The following is a 22,651-nucleotide window of genomic DNA, read 5'->3' as shown; positions in this document are numbered from 1 at the left end:
GCCTCACAGCAGAGGCGGGCCTGCAGACCCTGCAGCAACATGCCTTCCCCAGAGCTGCTAGGGTTGGTGGTTCTGCACCTTGTCTGCACGAGACACAGGCATACAGCAAGTTCAGCTTTAATGGTGTCACTGATGCTAGCTTGCTGTCTGCCATGTCGGGGTTCCGCATGAAGTTATACCTAGTTGAGAATCAAGCGTTTCTAACGAGCCCTGAAGGGATATTTTCTCTTTGTGCAAACAGTCCTTTGTGCAGAGGGAATTCTGTGGCTTCTTGGCAGACACAGGTGGGAAACACTTCAGTGAACGCCACTCACTCCCTGCAGTTTAGAGCTATGCGCTGCATGTCAGCACAGCCAGCTCTGGGTGACAGGTGGCTTCTCTGCATGCTGTGCTGGGAACCCCTCCTTGGATGGCCTCACAGTATCTGACCCCTCAGTGTCCAGCACTAAATCCAGATGCAGTCTGTTTAGCTTCCTCCCAGAGGTCTGAGCTCCAGACTCACTCTGATCCCTGTTGTCTTAGTTAAAGAGTTTCTGTTGCTTGGATAAAACACCATGACCAAAAGCATCTTGGGGAGGAAAGGATTTATTTGATCTTACAACTCTCAGGTCACAGTCCATCACCAAAGGAAGTCAGGCCAGGAACTCAAGGCAGGAACCTGGAGGCAGCAACTGAAGCAGAGGCCATGGAGGAATGCTGTTTACTGGCTTGCTCCCCATGGCTTGCTCAGCCTGCTTCTTTATACAACTCAGGACCATCTGCCCAGAGTTGGCACCACCTGAGTCAATCATTAATCAAGAAAGTACCAGGCAGACTTGCCATATAAAGGCGTTTTCTCGATTTAAGAATTCTTTCCAAATGACCCTAGCTGTGTCAAGTTCACAAACAACAACAACAAAACCCAAAACCCCAACTAGCTGGCAAAAAGTTATCCAGGGAACAGAAGACAAGGCTACCAGGGTCACTTGTCCCAGAGGGGCCTAGCAGCAGCACAGCACTAGGCAGGTGCTGACTACCCTCGGGCTGGAGCGCTATCAACGGCCTCACTGAGGAGCTGCGAGTCCAGAAGGGGGTGGGCGTAGAGAGGTCCAAGGCAACATCTATTCAGGTGGCCACACCACGATGCCAGGGCTTGAGTCCCTGTGAGTCTACTGGGTCAGCTGCAGCAGCGAAGCTGCTAGGCATCTCTGCTGGAGCTCACAGACTACAGCAGCATCCAAACCTTAGACCGAGCTACCAAAGTTACCAAGCGGGAATTCTTAAGGCTACCCTATTTGCCAGATAGAGGGAATGTGGGGCAGGACTTGGGGCAGGTCCTCTGGAGTTCAGAGCCTTGCTCGTCAGCCACAGCATCTGCTAGGATCAGGTAAGGAACCATCTTTCCATCGCCTGGCTGCCCCCTTGAAATGCTAAGGACAATCATCTTGTGCCTGTGCTCCTGACTCAGAGACACCCAACAGGGAAGTTGGGTATGGAGGCGGACAGGTAATCTCATACTCAGGAGGCAGAAATAGAGGGATAGAATTCTAGGGCAGCCTTGGCTACATAGAAAAGCCAGATGGAAAGGATGTTATGACGGAATACACCAACCCAGAACCACCAATGAGCACAAGAAATGCCGCCACTATTTCCGGCACTCATTTTCCATGGCTGTGAGTAGTCTCCCGTGATGGAAAAGGATGTGGGCAGCCACCGGGAGGCAGATGAGTGGCTTCTGCCTCTCTCGGGTGACTGGTCTGGGGCTCTGCCTCTGCCTCCAGGAGCCCCTGGCTTGTTCTGAGAACACGCACAGTGCAGGCATGGGACCTCAGGTGCTGCTTCTGGGCGGCAGTTCTGTTCTGGGTGACTCCTTTGCTGCAACTGATAGGAAGCCGCTGTTTGCCCAGACACAGGGACCACTTTCATGGAGGCCTCATGGCTCAGCCAATGTGGACGATGCAATTTAAAATGACTCCCAAAGGAAACAAGAAAGAAAACAGCAAGTTTTGGGTTTGGGAAAGAAACTACAGGGTTGGATGTACACGGCCCCCATCATGCAGACCATGTACTGAGTACATGGGTACCCAGAGCATCCCATGTACAGATAGGCGCTGTGGTTCTTCCACATCCCACTCCCTCTGTGGTATGCCTTTTCCTGGGGAGACATGTACAAGCATCTATCCACCCCACACTGGACACAGATAGGAAAAGAAAGCGTCTCACCCGAGTCTGCCTTAGTGAACCAATGACTTCACTGGAGTTACCTGCAGAAGCGTAGGTGGCGCAAAGGCAGCTGAGATGACCCATGCCAGCACTGGGGACCTCTCCATCTGCAGGCATCTGCATGCCTGCAGCTCCCTGTCCAACCTGCAGGCAGCGCCACTGGAGAGTGCTCTCTCCCCAGTAACTGATACTGCTTCCTGTAGCTTTGGGGAGGGGCCTTGAGAGTCTTAGAATGAGTTCTGTGAGTCTCCTTCCTCAGAGGAGGAAGCAGCTATCTAGCCACGAGGCCATGGACAGAAGGGTCCCAGGAAACCCATGGCGCTGCCCACTGGCTGCCACCTCCAGGTGTGTGACAGGAAGGGGCGGGGAAAGTTCAGCAGAGCTAGGCTTCCTGAGGCAGCCATAGTGACCCACACAGGCTGGGAGATCATCTCCAAAGGTGCTGGGGAAAGGCAACTAAAGGGCAGCGCTGCACGGTGCTGCTGGGGTATCACACCACAGTCTGGGCACGGACAAGAACTGGGCTATCTTTCCCACTCATAAATGGGCTCCCCAATTTTCCTAAAACCCTGCCCCCCCACCACATACACAATCTTTGACCAGGTCTTTCTTCATAGCCCAAGATGGCCTGGGGTCAGATATCCACCTGCCTCTGTCTCCCGGGTGCTGGGATTAAAGTTCAGGCTCCGCCGCAACTTCTCTTAAGGGGCCACTGAAGCACTAGCCTGTGCCCTACAAAGCTGTCGGACTTCCTTTGTACCACCAGTTCCCAAATAAGGAAACAGAGACTTAATATTATGAAAGTCTGGCCTTATCTTAGGCTTGTTCCCAACTAGCTCTTATAACTTAAATTAACCCATTTATATTAATCTATGTTCTGCCATGTGGCTCGTTACTGCTCCATACTGAGGCTCGCTGGCTTAATCCCGCAAGCCTCAGATTCTTCCTCAGTTCCTCTTTCTCCCCGGAAGTCCCACCTATCCTCTCCTGCCTAGCTATTGGCCATTCAGCTCTTCATTAAACCCATCAGAAGGGGCCTTAGGCAGAGACACATCTTCACAGTGTACAGAAAGACTACCCCACAGCATGGACAGCTGGGACTGACTCTCCACTCCTGCCTTGGGCTCCCTGGGGATGGAGAGCGGCTGTGTAAGTCCCATCACTGTGACGGAATACCTGCACAGAAGCACCATCCGGCTTATGGTTTTGAGGGTACACAGTTCACGTGGTGAAGTGGTAGGTCACACTGCACTAGTCAGGAAGGGCAGTGGGAGGGACCCACTTCTTCCAGAGTCTCTCCCTCCTGAAGGTCCACAATCTTCCCAACTGGCACCACCATCTGGGTACCAAGCGTTCAGACACACGGGCTGATGGGGACAGTTCACACTGGGACTGTAAGAGGCACGCTCCAGCTTCTCCCTGCCCAAGACACACAGGAAGCTCGTGACATCCCCCCTCTCCCTTTCATTTGTCCGTCTTTCTCCCTCCTCTCCTCCCTTAGAAACTCTGGAAGAGGGTAGGGAGAGGCCAAGGCACCCCACCCTTTACCTTGAGAAACTTGGGGCCTTGTCCAAACTTCAGATGCTCAAAGCTACAGGGCCTAATATTTAGGGACTTGGTATCAGAACTTAAACAGGGTAACACAAACAGGACACTTGGGACAGGGTGTCAGGTCCCCTGGGGGAGTCTGGGAGAGGGATGAGCAGTGTGTCTTGCTAGTACTCTAGCAGGGACTTTCTTCCAAGAGTGAAGAGGCCTGTGCCTATGGTCAAGGGCTGCTTTGGTGCCCAGGGTCAGACCGCTCATAGATCTAAACGCTTCTGCCTATGTGTATCAAGTTGGCCCGCCCTGTCTCTAGGGACTCCAGGACAGTCAGCCCTGTCACAGACCTCTGCTGGTCAGATTCTGCTGAGGGCAGCTCCCGATTCATAGCCTATTGAAGGAAGCATTCCCGCCTGTCCTTGGCAACTAAGTGCCACCTTTTATACATTGGCAGCTTAGATCCCCACTGCATTTAGAAATTCCAAGCTGGGGCTGCAGTTGCTGTGGTAACATCTCATGGCTTCAGTTGAAGCCATACCTTTCACAGGCATACAGAGAGAAGCAACCATGAAGCCCTCTGAAGATGCTGGGCTCCCCTGGCAACTGCCCCCTCAGTGTGGGGCAAAAGGAACATCCTCCCAACCCACCTGAAGAAGGTCATGTTCCCATCTCCCAACCATTTCCTCTTCCAACTGGGCTTCTTCGCTTCCCATTATGGACACCCCTTGGACTGTGTTTAACCAACCTGGCACCGACCCAACTGAGCCTTCTCTGGCCCTGGAGCTGTGACACCAAGCCATAGTTTTTGCTGCATATATCTGACCCGGACCACACACTCCTTTGCTGTCTTCCCACATGTGCCCCAAGCTTGGGGACATCAGGCTGTGGCACAGACACATTTGGCCTCGGCAGGCTATGTGTAGAGTTTGGTCATAGACCAGAGCCCCAGAGTGGAGTTGGGACTCTTAAGGTCAGCAGTGCCTGGCAGGGCAGCACTGGGGTGCTCCAGCTCTTCAGGGTACAGGATTCTTCTAAAGGAGGGTCCAAGGTCCCCCTCCTCAGCTGCGTCCTCACCTTTGCGGTCTACAATGCCCAACCTGTCGACACTACCTCAGAGGCAGCTCACCAGTCAGCCACATGCTCAAAGAGGCTTTGGGCCCTCACTCCTAAGTAAGGCCATGTTCCTTATGGCTGTGCTTGTGCCCTGGGTACTAGAGAGGGCTCTGGCTTGTGGCCTGTCTCAGTTGGTTTCTGGGCTGTCCCCTTTACCTTATCCCTTCAGAGGCTAGCGCCTCCTCTCTCGGTCTTCTGTCTGGCTTGCACTGCATCCCACAGTGCCTCCTTCCCTAGCCACTCGGTCACCCCATCAACCCACTCCCACCTCCCTTTAGGGAGCTCAGTTTCATCCTTTCCTCATCCTGGCCTTGGATGTCAGGAGTTCCTGACCATTTCTGGGACAATAAGCCAGGGGGATGTGGCGGACAGCCACTGTGGGATTGACAGCCTCCCAAGGCCAAGCCCTGAGTACCTGCACCCAGAACTGCCTGCTTAAAGTAAGACGGATGACGGGCCTGCTTGGGATCTGACTACTCTGACTCTAAGGGGAGAACACAGGGATATCTCCATGGACAGTTCCCACCTTGAGCCTTCGGGTCGGCAATGGGAAATTTATTGTCAAATATGTTCAGGCTGGCCATCCTACCAGGTCCAAGCTATGCCTCTTACCAAGCTACAGGGCCAGGTGTCTATCATCATCAGGTACTGTCATCTGAATGACATGTCACAAAAGGAACGGAGAACCTTTGGAAGAAAGTGGCTTCCACAGACCTTTGGCCACCATTTGCTGTCCTCAGAGGCCCTGAGGACTTTCCACAGGGCCAGGTCAAGACTGGAGTAAGACAGCAGCGTCCGACAGCTAGGTCACGGGCAGGGGTAGAGTGACCAGATGCTGATACGCTGGTCCTTGGACCCCGCAGCAAGCAAGCCATCGGTGGCGAAGGCCACGCAGTACACAGAGGCGCTGTGGAAGGCCAGAACAGCCAGTGGCTTCATTGTCCTCCAGTGAAACACACGGATGCGATGGTCCCAGCCTGCTGTGGCTAAGATCTTGTGGTCTGGCCGGAGGGTGACTTCGGCAATCCCAGGATTGGTGAGTTCCTGAGTCTTGTACACCTGTAAGCGGACAGGGAAAGAAGAAGAATTAGGCTGCCCTTGGGTCTGCTGCAGTCCTTGGCCACAAATATCCCTTCCCTGGCCCTACTCTGCCATAGGCTCTGTGACAGCTACTCATTCTTGTCCATCTGGCCTCTTCCTCAACCCCAAGATCATAGCAGGGGCTTCCCTAAGCAAATACAAGGCCACGGGGCTATGCTGTGCCCCTCCGCAGGCTGCTTAGACAATTCTAGCCCTGGAGGAACCTGGGAGGCCAGGTCCTGGGTTCTCAGTGCGGAGGAGCTAGCACAGTCAACATTTCTCCTGGAGGAACCTCCACTGAAGGTTGTGGAATGTGGGTGATGCAAATTCCATCAACAGTCACACCGAGTCAAATGAGACCCCGAAACAGTGAAGGGGTTCTTGGACTGCCCAGAGAAGGGAGTGGCAGAGTGGACAGGGTGTTGTGGCTTGACTGTGTCCCTCAAGAAGTCACAGTCAGAAACCCAATTCTCAAACTCACCTATTAGTGCTATCTAAGGTAGGTTATTTGGCAGGGAAGTAGGGATATGTGAGATGACGAGGCCTATTAGTGGCTTTCTCGGAGGAGGAGACCTGTTCTGTCTTGTCTAGGGATAGTCCCCATGTTATGACTGGAACTCAGCAGACGCAGGCTTTTGAGCATCCTGGACTTCAGCATCACTAGCCAAATACACTCATTTTTAAATAACAATTTTATTTTTATTTTATGTATTTGAGTGTTTTACCTGCACATATAATCTGTGTACTATGTGTGTGTAGGGCCCACAGAGGCCAGAAGAGGGCATCGGATCCCCTAGGACAGGAGCTACAGAGAGCTGCCATATGGTACTAAGAATTGAACTTGGGCCCTTTGCAAGAACAGCTAGTACTCTTAACCACTGAGCCATCTCTCTGGCCCTAAACCTCTATTCTTTAGACACTACCCAGGCTTAGCAGTCTCAGGCATTTTGTAATAGAAAATGGAGTAAGGTGCAGGGAGAGGGAAACAGCACTGGAGGAGGAAGAAGGAATCCAGATGTGCTCCTCACTGGCTATGGACCCCGTTTCTCTGGCTCTGCCGTCAGTGCGGTCTATTCCTCTGTATACTCTCCGCAGTGCCATTCATCACTGCGCCCTGCCAAATGCAAGACCAATGCGGCCACCCACACTTTAAACCCAGAACTTCAAGTTAAATAAAAAATTCCTTTATAAGTTAGCCTGCCTCAGGTTCTTTGCTACAGTAATGAAGGCAGCCCTCTTGTTACACAGGCCTACCCTGTACTCTAAAGGCCACTTGACAGCTCTGTTCCTGTGAGCGGCCTGCCTCTGAGCCACAAGCTTTCTGTTAGTCTCTTTGTCTTCAGTGCCTTCTTGCAGGAACACATCTCCCTTTGTAGACAACGTTTCATCTCCACAAAGATGACAAGGAGGCTGGGCATGGTGGCCCGGGCCTTTAATCCTAGCACTCTGGAGGAAGAGGGACAGGTGGTCTCTGTGAGTCTGAAGCCAGGCTGGTCTACAGAGTGAGATTTTACTTTAAAATGGGAGGAAGGAAGGAGACACAAGGAAAAACGAATGACAGTACTCATGGGAGTGAGCAGAAATGGTCACAGAGCAACTGACCTACAAATGAACAAAACACAACCCGATGAAGTAGGCTCTTCTTAAAGCTCACTGCGGGACTTGGCAGGGCTCAGGATGGAGGACGAAAAGGATGATAAAGGGAATGAGCACCAATGGAGACCTTGAATGAGGTAGGATGGGGCTCAGGAGGGCAGGAAGATCAGAAAATAAACCAAGTGAGCACAAAACAGTTACAATGAACCAGAGAAAACATGGAGGGCAACAGAAGAGCGCTCAAAAGTAAGATATGCTCTAAAATTATTAGGGCTAAGAGTGAAGAGAGACCTTCCAATAACCAGGCAAAAAAAAAAATCACATGGGAGATGAGGGCACAGCAGAAGCTGTCACCAGGAAGTTCCAGGGCTACATGTGTGCCAGCAGAGAGCGGAGCAATGCTCATACAGGCAGAGGGGGAACATGGTCCAAGAGTTTTATATCCAGCCAAACTGTCACTCAACTGTGAAAACAGTAGACAAACATTTTTGAACATGTAAGAGCTGAAAGAATATTGCTCCTGTAAGTCCTTCTGGAAGAACAAGAAGATTATCTCCAGCCTTGCAGGAGATGGCTAGAGGACTATAGTGAACGGTCTGGCAGACAGCACTCATCTACTCACCTACAGGATTGGGTCCAAGACATGGGGATTATGGCTAGGAGAACCAGTTACGTAACTAACAGAAGCATGGGCGGTGATGAGAAAGATGGGGTGCTGCTGAGGACTTGCTCATTGTTTGACCTTACATCTGAGATTATCTGACCCCCACCATAAGTGATGGCAACTCCGCACATTCTTTCTCCTCTTCCACCTGAGAAGAGATGCCTTGGTTTTCTGGTATTTGCTTTGCATATCTGTATATGATAATACCAAAGCAATAAAAGTATAAATATTCTCTGACTTTAAAGATTAAATTCCATCCAAAGTTAAATCAAATCTGAACTATGTGCAGAAGAACCTCAAAGAGCCAAGCATCAGATAAGCCAGGCACGAGTGAGAGAAGCTGGAGAATCATTTGGGTTCCAGACTCAAGACAATAAGTAAGATAAAACTTGGTACCAGCACTGATCAAAGGTACAGTTCACACTCAGGAGTTGTGACTGCATCCAGCAAACAGGCTCATCTTTCATAAAGTGGTTACAATACAGTGCCCAATGCCTAACTAGTCATCTTGTTGGAAACAATCATGAAAGGGAACAAAACACACAAGGTAATTGTTGACAGGTCCTGGACAGCAGGCAGGGTGGGGCCCTGGCATTCTCTGCCTGGGGACAAAATCTAGCTAGAATATAATAGTCACATTAAGTTGAGGAGACAAATAAAAATCTGGGGCAGCTAGAAGGCTGAGATCTGTGAGGTTGAGGTGGTGGAATGAAGGGAGTCGTGATGTTTTGGGGACTGAGGACTAGATGTGTGTTCCCTAGAAGACCTTGTTTGAGGTCTAGGCTCTGTATGTCATCACAGCAGATGACAGGTTTACCAGAGAGAGGCTGTGGCAGGGTGAGAGGTCAACAGTGAGAGCTAAAGACGGGCTGAGCCACAAGGCCTCACATCAGAAATAATGACCCAACCTAGGAGTGCAGCCTTCTCTAGATATCTAACAAAGTGAGAAGCCAGGCCTGGCAGAGTCTAAGGGGATCTGGGGTTTCAATGCCACCACAATGAAGGCGGCTGAGATGGCTTTTCCACAAACCTGCCCCAATGCAGCATGAAGCCATGTCCACACAAGTCCAATGTGACCAGCCAGACACTAAACACCAGAGAAGAGGCAAATGAGCATCAGCACAAAATAACAGAATCCAGTGTCTTCAACACACACATTTACAATGTCTACCACATTAGCAGTACTTACTAGACACAGAAAGGCAGAACTACATGTTCCACAATCAAGGGAAAATCCCGTCAGTAGAAACTGATCCCCCAAACGGTGCAGGTACCAAACATATCAAAGAAAGATGTCTATGAAAGGAAAAGGGCCGTGCAGATGGTGCCAAGTGTGACAACCTGAGTGTGAATCTTTGGGACCCATGGAAAACCCAGGAAGGCAGGGCAGCCACTGGGAAGGTGGAGCAGCCTACCTGTAATCCCAGTATTTGGGAGGCAGAGACAGAGGATTTTGGGCCAGCTGGCTGGCTAGTCTAGTTAGAACTGGGGAGCTCTGGGTTCAGCAACAGTGGAAATTATCAAGGAGGTCACTCAATGTCAACTTTAGGGCTGCAAACACATGTGCATGCTCATATATGAACACACGTGTCCATACACATGTGAACAAGCATACACAAACACATGCTCACTACACACACAAAAAAAACCTAAAGAAAAATAAGTCAAGATAATTATAAAATTATTTATACGAATTAAGCAGATAGGAATTATTAGTACAGAGTAAAAATTATAAAAAGAATAAAAATACAGAACTGAAAATATCAATTAGAATAAAATGGACGGGACAGGGCTAATAACAGAGTAGAAATTTTTTATAAAAAAGTGAACTGGGCCAATGAGCTGGTTCAGAGAGCGAAGGTGCTTGCTACCAAGCCTATGATCCTTGGGACCCACAGGTAGGAGAAAACCTACTCTTGCAAGCTGTCCTCTGACTTCTGCATGTTCACAGTGCACACGCACAGCACACAAGCACACAAAATAAATAAAAAATGTCTTCTTCCAGATAAAGGGGTTAAACTCTGGATAGGACCTGGGCCTACAGGAAAGTGCCAGAGGTGGCAGCTGCTGATAAATATCAGACACTCTGTGTGTGAGTGCGTGTGTGGACGTGTGATGTCTGTGGTGGGGCAGGGATGCTTAGCAGGAAGAGCGCACTGGCTGCTCCTGAGCACCCACCTGGTGGCTCACAGCCACTTGTGATTCCAGCTCCAGGGGATCCAATACCTTCTTCTGGGCTCCGCTGGCACTTGTGTACAAGGAATACACTCATAGGCAACACAGAAACAAAAACTAAAAAATAAACTTAAAAAATACTGTATTTCGCCGGGCGGTGGTGGCGCACGCCTTTAATCCCAGCACTCGGGAGGCAGAGCCAGGCGGATCTCTGTGAGTTCGAGGCCAGCCTGGACTACCAAGTGAGTTCCAGGAAAGGCGCAAAGCTACACAGAGAAACCCTGTCTCGAAAAACCAAAAAAAAAAAAAAAATACTGTATTTCAAAGTTAAAAAAAAAACTGTTTAAAGCAAAATTAATATAAGACGGATGCATGCAGAAGCCCAGGTGATAGCAGCGACAGACCTCACGGCGCATGTCTGAGAACACAGGTGCAGAGGTACTGGATCAGCATGGACAAACAGAAGACGAGCAGCAGAGGGTTAAGGACGGGGCAGCCAGAGGACCGGGAATTCTCCCGACCAGAACACCAAGACAAATGCACCAAAGGCCCCAACTAGGAATCAGTGATGGTCAGGCAGCATTAAACAAAGCAACACACAGCTTGGTGTGATGGTGCACACCTTTAATCCCATCATGAAGGGGGCCGGGGCAGGCAGATCTCTGTGAGTTCAAGGCCAGCATTCCAGGCAAGCCAGAGCTACATGGTGAGCTCTTGTCCAAAAAAAGGGACAAGAAATAACATGTTATCCATAAAGAAATTTTTCAAACACACACAAAGACATGCTGAAGGCAGAAGCATGGAAAAGACATACTGTCAAAGAGCAAAGCTAAGAAAGCAGAGGCTGCTGTTCAGTATCAGCTCAGCCGACTTCAAGACAAAGAGCACCATGAGACACTCCAGGCTGGGTACAGTTCAGTAGCAGGGCTTGCCTAGCACCTGGGAAGTCCTGGGTTCCATCCCAAGTGTTCTCTCCCTCTCTCCTCCCCCCTCCCCTGCTCTGGCACACTTACACACAACACACACGGACAGACAGACAGACAGACACACACACACACCCCTACATATAACCTCAGGAAGAATGGGCCATTTGTACGGAGGAAGCAAGCATCTGAAACGCTTCAAAGATCATGACACAAAAGTGGCAGAAATGAAGGGTGACTCGGCACAGGAGGACAGGGTCCCGAGCCCCTTGCTCAGGAACTGGTAGAAAACTAGACTGCAGCCCAAATCAGTAAGGACTTGAACTGCAGACTGGCTTATATGACCCATGTCAAGCTGACATAAAATTGGCCAACATCAGCACTGCACCTGTCTTCTCTATGTGTGTGAGGTCTGCTCTCACAGAGAATGCCACACACAGGACCAAAATCAGGCCATGCGTTCATAAACACTGAGACTGACAACAGGATTAACTAGATTAAAGATACCTACAAAATCAACAAGTATTTGGAGATTAGCTAATTTCTTCTAAAGAAGTCATGGATCAAAGAATAAATCACATGAAAAAAGATCTAGGCTGGGCATGGTAGATCTTGAGATCACTATGTAGCCAAGACTGGCTTTGAACTCCTGATGGTCTTGGCTCCACTTCCAGTGCTGAGATTGTAGGCATGAGGCACCAGACTTGGCTCTGAAGACTAAAACAAAGACACACCAGGCATGGTAGCACACACCTTTAATCCCAGCACTCAGCAGGCAGAAGCAGGTGGACCTCTGAGTTCCAGGCCAGCCTGGTCTACAGTGGGAGTTCCAGGACAGCCAGGGCTACACAGAGACCCTGTCTTAAAAAACAAAGACATAATGTCTAAGAAACCTGTATGGGATCTACTTTGGGAGATATCTAGGCTGGGGTTGACCTGCCAACAGCCCATGCAAGTTGGATCCAGGACTCTGGGCCCCACAGAGGCCCTTCCAGAACACAGGTGCATCAGAACCGACACATACACTCAGAGGCCACCACATTGGCCACCTTGAGATCCTACCAAAGGACTGAAACATGGCCTTAATTTATGGGAGGGCTACCATTCAAGAATGTCCCAGCATGCCAGGCATGGTGGCACATGCCTTTAATTCTAGCATTTGGGAGGCCGAGGCAGGCAGATCTCTGCGAATTTGAGTCTAGTCTATAGCAAGTTCCAAGACAGCCAGGACTATATAGAGAAACCCTACATTTCAAACAACAACAAAAACCCAGGACTGTTATGGTATAAAATGAGACATTCTGGGCTGGTGTGGTACACATGTCATCCCAGTACTTAGGGGCAGGATCAGGAGTTCAAAGTCATCTTGGCAGTGTAGGCTGCATGAATCTGTCTCAAAAATTAAAATAAGGAACTGGAGAGATGGCTCAGCCATTAAAAGCACTCACTGTTCTTCCGGAGGACCCAGGTTTGATTCCCAGCACCCACATGTTAGCTCACAGCCCTCTGTAACTGCATTTTCAGGGAGACTTCGCCCTCTCTGTCCTCTGCCGGCACCGCACAACAAGGTTAACAGACAGACACATACATAAAATAAAAATCTTTTAAAAATTTAAAAGAGGAACTGGAGAGATGGCTTAGTGGTTAAGAGTACTGACTGCTCTTCCAGAAGACCCAGGTTCAATTTCCAGCACCCATATGACAGCTCACACTGTCTGTAATTCCAGTTCCAGGGGATCCAACACCTATGGCACAACACCAATGCAAATAAAGTAAAAGATTAAAAAAAAATAATGAAAAATAAAAATTAAAAAAAAAAGAAAATCTATGAAAGAATGAAAAAGAAAAAGAAAGCATCAGTAGGGCAAAAGCTAGCTCCATAAAACACAGCTACAACTTGAAGGGTCAGGACTAAGAAAAACTAAAACCCACATAGGAAACTCGGTGTGAGCCCCACTAACAGCCGGTGGACAGACTGCTTTTCCAGAAGGTGAATGAAGAAAACGAGGAAGATAATTACTTTATTGGCTGTTCTTAAGCTAGCTTTCAAATGCATAAAGCAAGAAACGATGGGAAGAGGGAAGAGAGGAGGGAGAGGGCCAGCGTGAGGTTCTCCTGTACCTCAGGGCCTTGGCCATATGTGTGCCTAGGCAGGCATCTACGTGTACAGCTGTGTGTCTGGAGAGACAGACATTTTCTTCTCAAGCACATGTGGGCCACTGATGCAAACTGAACCAGCCCTCTGCATTTCAAAGAACTGAAATCATTCAGACCTTGTTCTCTGACCACAACGTAATTAAGTTAGAATTTGAAAACTAGAAGATAACTGGGGTGTGGGGTGGGGAACCAAACATTTGGAACCATAAAAAACACTCCAATCAGCTCAGAGGCCAGAGAACAAATGAATACAGGGTCCACCTAAAAACGAGGGGAGATGATACCTGGCAGTGTGAGAACCAGCTCCAGGGCTACTTCATGGGAGCACAGGCAGAGGAACTGAGGCTGACAGGTGCCATGTGCCCAAGGACAGTAAGAAGAGACAAGGACGGGACTAAAGAGTGTGGCTGACATTCACTTACCAGTCACCAACAACTACAAAATGTTCATCAGACAAATATGTAGATCTTCACACTTGAAGTTAAAAGTCTAGAGAAAGATGTCTCCCGCCCCAAGCCCAGCATGCAGACTGAAGCCGCTCAGAAGTGCGTGTGGAGCAACAGGAGGCTCCAGGTCTCGCACCCTGGACCTCTAGCTCTGCAGCACAACAGCAATAAAGAGGTTAATTCCTGCCCAGACTTAGCCTCTGAGCAGGAGAGCAGGGACCTCTTCTGCAGCTCCTAGCCCCTCAACACCACAGCAGAACCATGTGGTAAAAGCTTGGGTGCCAGTCAACGGCAGACCCAAACCGACCCAGCCAAGCCAGCAAGAAAACATGTGCTGTAGGGGGTTATCTTAGAACTAGTCTTTGAGACGGAGTCTCACTATCTGGCAGGAATGGTCCGATTCCTCGGCTTCCGGAAAGCTGAGACCACAGGTGCACACTGCCACAGCAGGCTTTATTTTATTGCTTTGATACTAACGGGAAAACAATTGCATTTTCTAGATTAACGGTCAAGAGGAAAATCCAGGGCTGTAGAGATAGCCCCGCTGGTACAAAGTGTTGGTTAAGCAAGCACAGGGACCTGAGTTTGCACCGCCAGCACCCACATAAAAATCCTAGAGCAGTGGAGAGCGCCTGTAACCCCGGCACTGGGGAGGCAGAGACAGCAGGATCCCGGGGGCTTGCTCAGAGCCAGTCTAGGTGAACTGGTGAGCTCCAGGTTCAGTAAGAGACTCTTTCTCAAAAAAATGAGACTGGCTGGGGCTGGAGAGATGGCTTAGTAGTCAAGAACAAGTACCGCTCTTGCACCCACGTCAGGCAGCTCACAACTGCCGTAACAAACTCCAGCTCTAGGGGATCGCACACCCACTTCTGCTTCTGCTCACATGCACATACACACACTTTAAGATAAAACAGATCTTAAACAAAATAGAGTGGAGAGTGACTGATGAGGATACGAGAGGTCAATCTCGACCTGCACAAACACGCAGACACATGCACAATACGTCTGTACATACATGAACACACAAATAAAAGAAGGAAGCCTGTGTCAGTCAGAGAGGCAACAAACCCATCTGTCAAAACCCAGCATCCATTCACAGACATGGAAGGAACTTCACCCAGTGAGAATCTGTCACTGCCCAGTTCCATCCAAAGTGACCAGCTCACGTATGACAAGTCTGGGTCCCAACCAGTGCCACCAGCAACTCCTCCTCCAGCTTTCTTGTTGCCACGCCCTCCCCTGCCCTTCCAGTGCTGGGCCCCAATTCATGGAGCTGCTGACACCCTCTGCTGTCTCTCGTGGCCTGGATATTCTGTCCACCTTCTATGTTCTCACCCAGCAGAGCCCCAGCCTTATATGGGCACAAGCAGTTAAAAGGGCTGCAGACGTAGCTGTCCAAGAGCTCAGATGGGTCCTCTGTGTGCAAGGCATCTGACTGCTGATGTGGACCCTCCAACACCACCTCTACACTGTCCTCTGTCCTCACTGGCTCCACACACAGGCTGCACTCAAAGCCTGCACTGGGGCAGTGTGTAGGGCAGATGCTGTGGCATGGTGTGCCTGAGCACGCATGTGGGGTCCACCCATGCCTGCAGACAGATGCACTGCTCCTCCTGAGACTGGAGTGCTATCTACGGTCCTGGGGGTCTGGGGTCCGGGAACATATGCAGCAGACTGGATTAACACTGGTTTTCGTTTTTGTTTTTTCAAGACAGGGTTTCTCTCTGTAGCTTTGGAGCCTGTCCTGGAACTCACTCTGTAGACCAGGCTGGCCTCGAACTCACAGAGATCCACCTTCCTCTGCCTCCCGATTGCTGGGATTAAAGGCGTGCGCCGCCGCCACCGCCCGGCATGGATTGACACTGTTTTATCGTTGTCTCCCTAGGAATGCTGGCTTGGCTAAGGTAAAGAGGGGACTTTGGGCACAGAGGGGCCCCACTGGAACCCACTCAGGGCCCACTCAGGGCCCTGTTTCAGGGACACTTCCTTGCTAACTCCTTGTCCAGGAACTAAACACTGCTGATTCCCAGAGAGATGAGAGCAGCTTTTATCCTATCCTGGCTGCTAAGTATTCTGTGCCCTGACGAGGGGGTCTAAGAGAGCCCTGACTGTGATCCTCAGAGGCAAAGAGGTGTGCAGGGGCAGAGGGCAGTCCTCACACTAACTTTTTCCTGCCTCCCTACGAGTTCTTCATGTTAGAGGGGCCAAACTACTGACTCTGACCAAGCATGGCCCTCTGGGTTAGGAGTAAGTCTGCTTCTACCTCATCCTCACCTGGAAATAGGCATAGCATGGAGGTAGAGACAGCCCAGTTGGAGAACTGGGAGCCTGGTAGGAACCTCAACTGGAGAAAGACCAGCACTCACCCTAGAGGCCATGCTCCTGAGTATGGGAAGATCTGAGGAGCAAGGAAGAGTGGCAGGGCCCTGTGCTCCTATATTCCTCATATACAGACAGTGGTATGCGCTGTACCCACGATCCCACTGCAAACCCCATGTTCTGCTCCAGTATGCACAGGCACTCCTGGTGCACATGGAGATGACCAGCTGTCCCCAGTGGCTTTGGTGAGGCCATGACTGTAGCACAACCAGAACTGCAGATGGACACAAGGCTGGGACTCTCTGCTGGCACACTGGGCTGCTCTGGCCCAGGGCTCTCTTGGGTAGGGGAGTCTTGCTATTACTTAACGACCTAAAATACTACTGGCTGTAAATCAATCCCTGCTTCAAGGCTGTGGGCCCTACTCCACGTGGAGGAAAGAGCAGGGCCTGGGTACCACCTGTATCTTGAGGCCCAAACCTGACGGCCAGCAGCAGAGCCACCTCAGGGAGGCAGGCGTGAGCTAATGTCCCTGGGGTTCCCCAGCCACTCTCCAGTAGGTTGTCCTCCGCAGGCATTCTACTGGTCATAGCAGCCCCTCCCTGACAGTCCCGGCCAGGGCTCAGGACCCTCCAGAAGGATCTCTGGCCACCAGTGGCTCTTACAACTCATGACCTCAGGTGCCAGGAATGCTCGGCGCGGCACCATCTGGTTCTGATTACCCATGCTAGGCTGCGGGCGCCTCAGCCAGGGATCTGTGTCCCGAGTGGCTGGGAGATTGATTTGGGCTCCTCGGAGATTTTAGGAGGAGGGTGTGAGGAAAGCACGTCTGAACCAACGTGGGGTTTGGGCCAAGGCCGGCGGCCATGTTTTGCTGTCATGGCACCAGTAAGGATGCTGTGGACCGGAGGCCATCTCACTGGCTCTCAGGTGTTAAGAATGACCTCAAACAGCATGCCTTGGCAAATTACCAGATGCTTCCTTTCCCAAGCCTGGGCTTTACAGAACCAGGATCTCCGGGGCCTCTAACACTGGACCTTCACCAGACTCAGGAGTCATTCTCACCCTCCCAAGCAGGAAGGCGAGCTCAGCAGGGGGCCTGAGGCTCTCTACCTCCTTTGATGTAGCTGCGGAGCCAGGCCCTGCCCACCTCACCCCAACTACTTCCAGGCTGCAGCGCCCAGCTCCCCTTCTGCTTTAACTTTTCGATTCATTAGTAGAGTAAAAGTTCATCTCTGGACTGGAACATGCCCATAAATTAAGTCTTAAGTTCCAGCAGCTGTTTCCCAAACATGAAGGGAGATCCCAAGAAGACATGGGCTGGAAGGGTCTCTTCCCAGGTGCAGGGCACAAGAGGCCTGAGTCGGAGCTGCACAGATCTTACAGGAGCTGCCTAGGCATCAGCCCTCTGCCTTCAGGCTGATGAGTCACACCATAAAGGAATGGATGCTGGACCCCACAGGGTGGTGCTGCTACCCTTTACCAGGCCAGAGGCAGGAGCGGGTGTATGAAGGAGACCCCAAGCCTACCTGCCGGGCTCAGCACCTAGTGAGGTGGGGACTCTGGCACACAGGTCCAGTGGTTGAGTACTGTGCTTTCTCCTTTGCTCACAGGCAGGCCATGGTTCTCAGGGCTTAGGGACTCTTCTGCAGGTTAGGACACCCTTTCCTTCACAGCAGAAAACTCTCAGACAGAGGGAAGGATGGATGGATGGACATACAGACAGTTTTACTCTCAATCCACTATATGCCCAGCACAGCTGGACCCCCAGGGATGGTCAATGTTCAGAGTTAGGATATATGCCTGCCTTACCGGTGGGCCTCACTGTCCACTTTCCCTCTCCTGGGCATTGCTGGTGGGGAGGCCAAGTTATCTATGCTGTCTCTACTTCCTAGGGAGGTACTCCTGCATCTGCCCCTCCTTGGCCACAGTCACTGTGCCCAAGCCATGGCATGTTGTTTTGGGGCACCTCTTACAGTTCTACTCCACATCAGCCACCTTCTGATCTAGGACTTCCCTTGGCCCCTATCTACTGTCCACAATCAGTCCCTTTCCCAGAATGACCTCATAATAAGGCCCTAATTTATACCCTGGGTTTAGTGACGCCCTCAAGACCCTGGGTGCTGCGCAGCACCAACGTAGCCCTGACTTTCCCCAACCACATGCTTCAGGAAGTCACTTAGACCTGGACCTGATGTGTTCAAAGCAAACAGTATCCTCAGCTACAAGGCTTGAGCTGGGCAGCGTGAGGCGGCTGAGCAAGGCTTCTTTCCCACTTTGGGAAGGCTGCAGTAATGACCTCTGAAGCCTCCTATTAGATGGAGGCAACTTGGACCACCATGCCCCAAAGAAGGGTTGGCATGGCCCCCTAGCCAGGTCCACGGAGGCCAGGAGCTGGGCTATGGCCACATGATACTCCGTATGGCATGCAGCTCTCCCACCAGGGCCGTTCCCAATGTTTGGCCAAGGCCAGGTCTGTCTTCTGAGACTCCTGGTGAAGCTCCTTATCTACCCTGGGTCAGGGTACCCAGGCCACCTCTGGGGTCCTGGCAGCCTGCAGTTTGCCAGGCCTGTACAAAACCAAGTCCTGGATGCCTATTTCACAGCCCCTGCCACAGTCCCGCCATCTCAAATGGGAACAAGCCAGCTGGGCCCATTATGCTGCACTCCAGGGGACAGAGGTAATCCTGGGGCCATTCCAAGTGGGATGGTCCACGAGACATTGTGGGGTTGTCTCTAGCAAGCCCTGCCCAGCCAAGGCCTTACTGCCTGGTGGGCTTTCCTGTGACCTGTGAGCAACAGTCTCCCCAGGACCAGCTTACGGATCCCATCGGGCCATGGCTTTGCAGGATTTGCCCATAAGTTTTCTTTTTTCTTTTTCTTTCTTTTTTTCCTTTGATTAATCAGTTCCTTACTGACCAAATTCCTCTGAGTTTTCACAAAGGAGTTTGGTCTGCCCGGACATTACGTGCCTTTTTTCTAGATGGACAAGACTTGATGGCTGTTAACCCGAGGTCCAGGAGAAACCCAAACCATGTGAATGGTGAGCCCACGCCCACTGGCCCTTGCTCCCCTACTGCCTCCGAGTGATTAATTAGCTAGGGAACTGCAGCCGCTCCTCTTCATGCCTAAATATTGTTTCGGCCTATCAGACTGTTAGTGCAGAGCAGGATAAATGAGGCCCGGGCCTGTGCACTGACCTGCAGGGACTGCTGGCTGTCCAGACTCCAGACAGCCAGCACCTTCCCGGCAGAGCCCGAGACGCCCTTGGCCTTCTGAGAGTCGAAGTCAAGGCCCATGACAGGTTCTTCATGGCAGGCGATTCGGCTGCACACCTTCCGCTCCGAGATGTCCCACAGGGTTACCGATCCATCCTCATAGCCAGCCAGAAGGAGAGGGCGGGGACTGGAGTTAGCCTGTGGAGAATAGCACAGTCGTTGGCTCCCAAAGGGTCTTGTCTCCAATGAGTGTTAGGGCTGTGGGAACATCTCTCTCTAGCCATGCCCACAGTGGGGTTGGCCCAGCTAGAGTAACAGTTCCGTTGCTTTCCATAATCTTAGCAGCCTTCCACAACCCTCTCATGGGGCTGGCAGCCCAGGACCTGAGGAGCTGGAGGTGGAGTGGAGACCAGTCCATCTGAGCCCCCAGGACTCACACAGTCATGCATTTCCACCTACACTACATCCTGTCCACAGCAAGGACGATATGACACCCACTGGCCCCCACCAGCACCCTGGGGCAGCTGAGGATCGACTTCAGACTTCTTCCTCGTGTCCTCCACGTAAGGTAAGACTTGAAGTCACTCCTTGTTGGGAGCAGTCATCTTCTAGAACCACCGGGCAGGGAAATTTCAAGCTCAGTGAGAAGGACTTTCTGGGCTTTGTTAACGTAGCCGCAGAAGCCCCCACCCTTGGAAGTTCGGTGTGAGAGGCCCTCACCATCGTGATGGATGAGGGCGAGGGTCAGAGGGCTCTGCGCCCTGGGCTGACGCTCGTTTATTTAGCCTCTGAAACAACTACAAAAGAAGAGTGCTGCAGGATTCCAAGTCACCCTCAGGGACATGCCATCAGTCCCTGCACTGCACAGCAGCCCAAGAGAAACTGCACAGGGCTGAGCGCGGAGGCCCAGGCTAGCTGGAGGCCTACGGTATATAGCTAACAAACAGCACAAGGGCTCTCTGGGTCAGCCCAGGCTGTGGCTGGGGGTGTGGTGCAGTGTGAGCCTGGTGGGGGGAAGAGGAGGGCCCACTGTAGACCAATATCTGGAAGGATGGTAATAACAAGGAAAGAAGGACACAATTGCCAGACTTTCTGCAAGTACAGTGAACTTGCCAAGGCCAGAGCCACCAAGAGGGCCTCTATATGTCCCCACAAATGGCTTGTAAACTGATTGTATCCTGCTGGTAATTCAAGTTCACACGTACAAAATAGGAAGGAGTGAGGCTCCTGGGAGGGACCTAGAGACAAAGATTGGCTCTGCTTCTCCTGCCCTTTAAAGTATAGCCTGAAAGATGGTAGCAGGCCAGGGCCTACAGGAACCTCAACGGTGTGTACAACTCAACTAGAGAGCCCCAAGACTCAGACAGGGAACCTTCTCTGAGGGTGGGTACTGATGATGTTAGCTCAGGCCTGATTTACAGCCTGACCTATCCTGTAATTATTACTGCAGCAATGTAGGGAAGCTACTTTAAAGCATGAGTTAAAGATGGACCTGAGTGTTTCAGAAAATACATCAGGTCAGGATACTTTGCCACACTCTGATCAGTGAGTTCATATCCTAGGATTTCTGGATTTAGGAGGACACAGAACATTCCTATAACCAGAGGCTTTTTGCAGCTATAGGCTTTACATTGGATCTGTATCACCAACAAAAGCATGATTTGTCCTTCTGTCAACTATATTAATTACCTTAACAAGTTTGTACATCCCTTTCTACACATCTTTTTTTCTGGTGGAATTTTTACATGATTGGGCAATGACCCACGTTTTCCAGGGTGCAGAACAGGATCGGTGCAGCTATAGGTGCCTGTGCCAGGGCCTGTATGTATCATGGTCATCTCCTTGGATACTTCAGCGGGAGTAAGGTTGAGAGGCAAAATGAAGATACATTTATTTTCCCAGGAAAGCACCCAGAAACTCTTGAGAAACCCCATCTGGACACACTGAGGCCGAGAACTAGGCTCTGCCCGAGTCAGGCTATAGACTTGTGGGCCCAGGAGCTCTGTCAGCTAGGCTCTCAGGAGTCTTGATGCCCCGAAGGCTTTTCTCCAGGAAGCTGCACAGCAAGGGCTGCACCTAGGGTTGGCTTACTCACGACTTCAAATCTAACTCAACCCTCTCAGTCAAACTGCAAGGGGCTGGAGGGATGCCGGAGTGGTGAAGAGCACTGGCTGCCCTTGCAGAGAACCCAGGTTTGATTTCCAGCATCTACATGGCAGCTCACAACAGTCTTTAACTCTAGTTCCAGGGGATCTGAAGCTCTCTTTTGACTTCCATAGACACCAGGCACACAAGTGGTGCACACACATTCATGTAGCCAAAACACTCATACATATAAGATAAAAATAAAAAAGGAAGTTGCAAGGAGAGCCAATTGAAAGCAGGCCAGACATCTTTCTGCCTTCCATGCAGAAAGAATCCCTGAGGCAGGCACAGAGATGCCCTCCCATGCTTCTTGTGGGTCATGTGGGATTCCAAACTGAACAAGCCCATCTCATCTCACTCACAGAAGAGCTCAAGGAGGCAGCAAGCCATGATGCAGAAATCACCAATGAGAAGTAGGAAGATGGCCAAAAGGGTCACAACCCCTCCCCACATGGGCGCTGCCCTGTGACCGGCCTACTGCAGTGTCTGTACCGGGTAAGACTCTGAGGCTTCCGGAATTCTTTGCAGATGACATAGTAAATAGAAGTGACCCGGGAGGGAAAGATGCCGACCTGGATGTGGCCAGGGGAAGGCTTCACCTTGAAAAGGTCTGGGCCTGTTTATGTGTGGAGGGACTCCAGACCTTAGGGCTGTGATGACTGCCTGGGTCCCAGTTTTTGCAGCAGTCCCAGGAGATGGCCCCTGACCCTCCAACAGAAACAACTATCAAGAACAAAGGAAACAGTTACAGGCTAGACTTCCCTGGAACGACCGTAGGGAAATCATCTGCTAATGTTCCTGGGACTTCTATAAGGTAGGGAAGTAGCAAAAGTGAATGCCCAGAACTGCAAGGTCCAGGCAGGCTGCTGACATCAGTCAGCTTTCCCCACAGCCTCAGCAGAGCCAAGGACCACAGCTGACCCAACTATCCCCTCCTCACAACCACATCTGGGCATCTGTGGGGCAAGCCAGTCAGGGCCTGTGGAGGGTGGGTACTGGAATCTGGTTTTCCTGCAGTGTTTCTGTTGGGGTTTCTTCCAAGAAACAGCAGCAACCTGGGAGAAGCGATGT

General features: G+C 51.0%; 1 protein-coding gene across 2 annotated transcripts in view; it reads right to left on the bottom strand.

The window, feature by feature from the left end:
- Positions 1–569: 569 nt before the first annotated feature.
- The window catches only part of Gnb1l (G protein subunit beta 1 like), an 80,670-nt gene continuing 58,588 nt past the window's right edge, over positions 570–22,651 (bottom strand). For both annotated transcript variants that reach the window (XM_052740279.1, XM_052740280.1), the window contains 2 exons: positions 19,418–19,633; positions 570–5,916 (listed from right to left, as the gene is read on the bottom strand). In XM_052740279.1, coding sequence (XP_052596239.1) covers positions 5,665–5,916; positions 19,418–19,633 — 468 coding nt within the window. In that variant the 3' untranslated portion in view covers positions 570–5,664. The remainder of the gene's footprint in view (positions 5,917–19,417; positions 19,634–22,651) is intronic.

Source organism: Peromyscus californicus, unplaced genomic scaffold (assembly GCF_007827085.1).
Source record: "Peromyscus californicus insignis strain IS unplaced genomic scaffold, ASM782708v3 Scaffold_16__1_contigs__length_79575227, whole genome shotgun sequence".
Classification (NCBI taxonomy): Eukaryota; Metazoa; Chordata; class Mammalia; order Rodentia; family Cricetidae; genus Peromyscus; species Peromyscus californicus.
The sequence above is the reverse complement of the archived record's forward strand: the minus strand, read 5'-3'. Positions and strand labels throughout refer to the sequence as shown.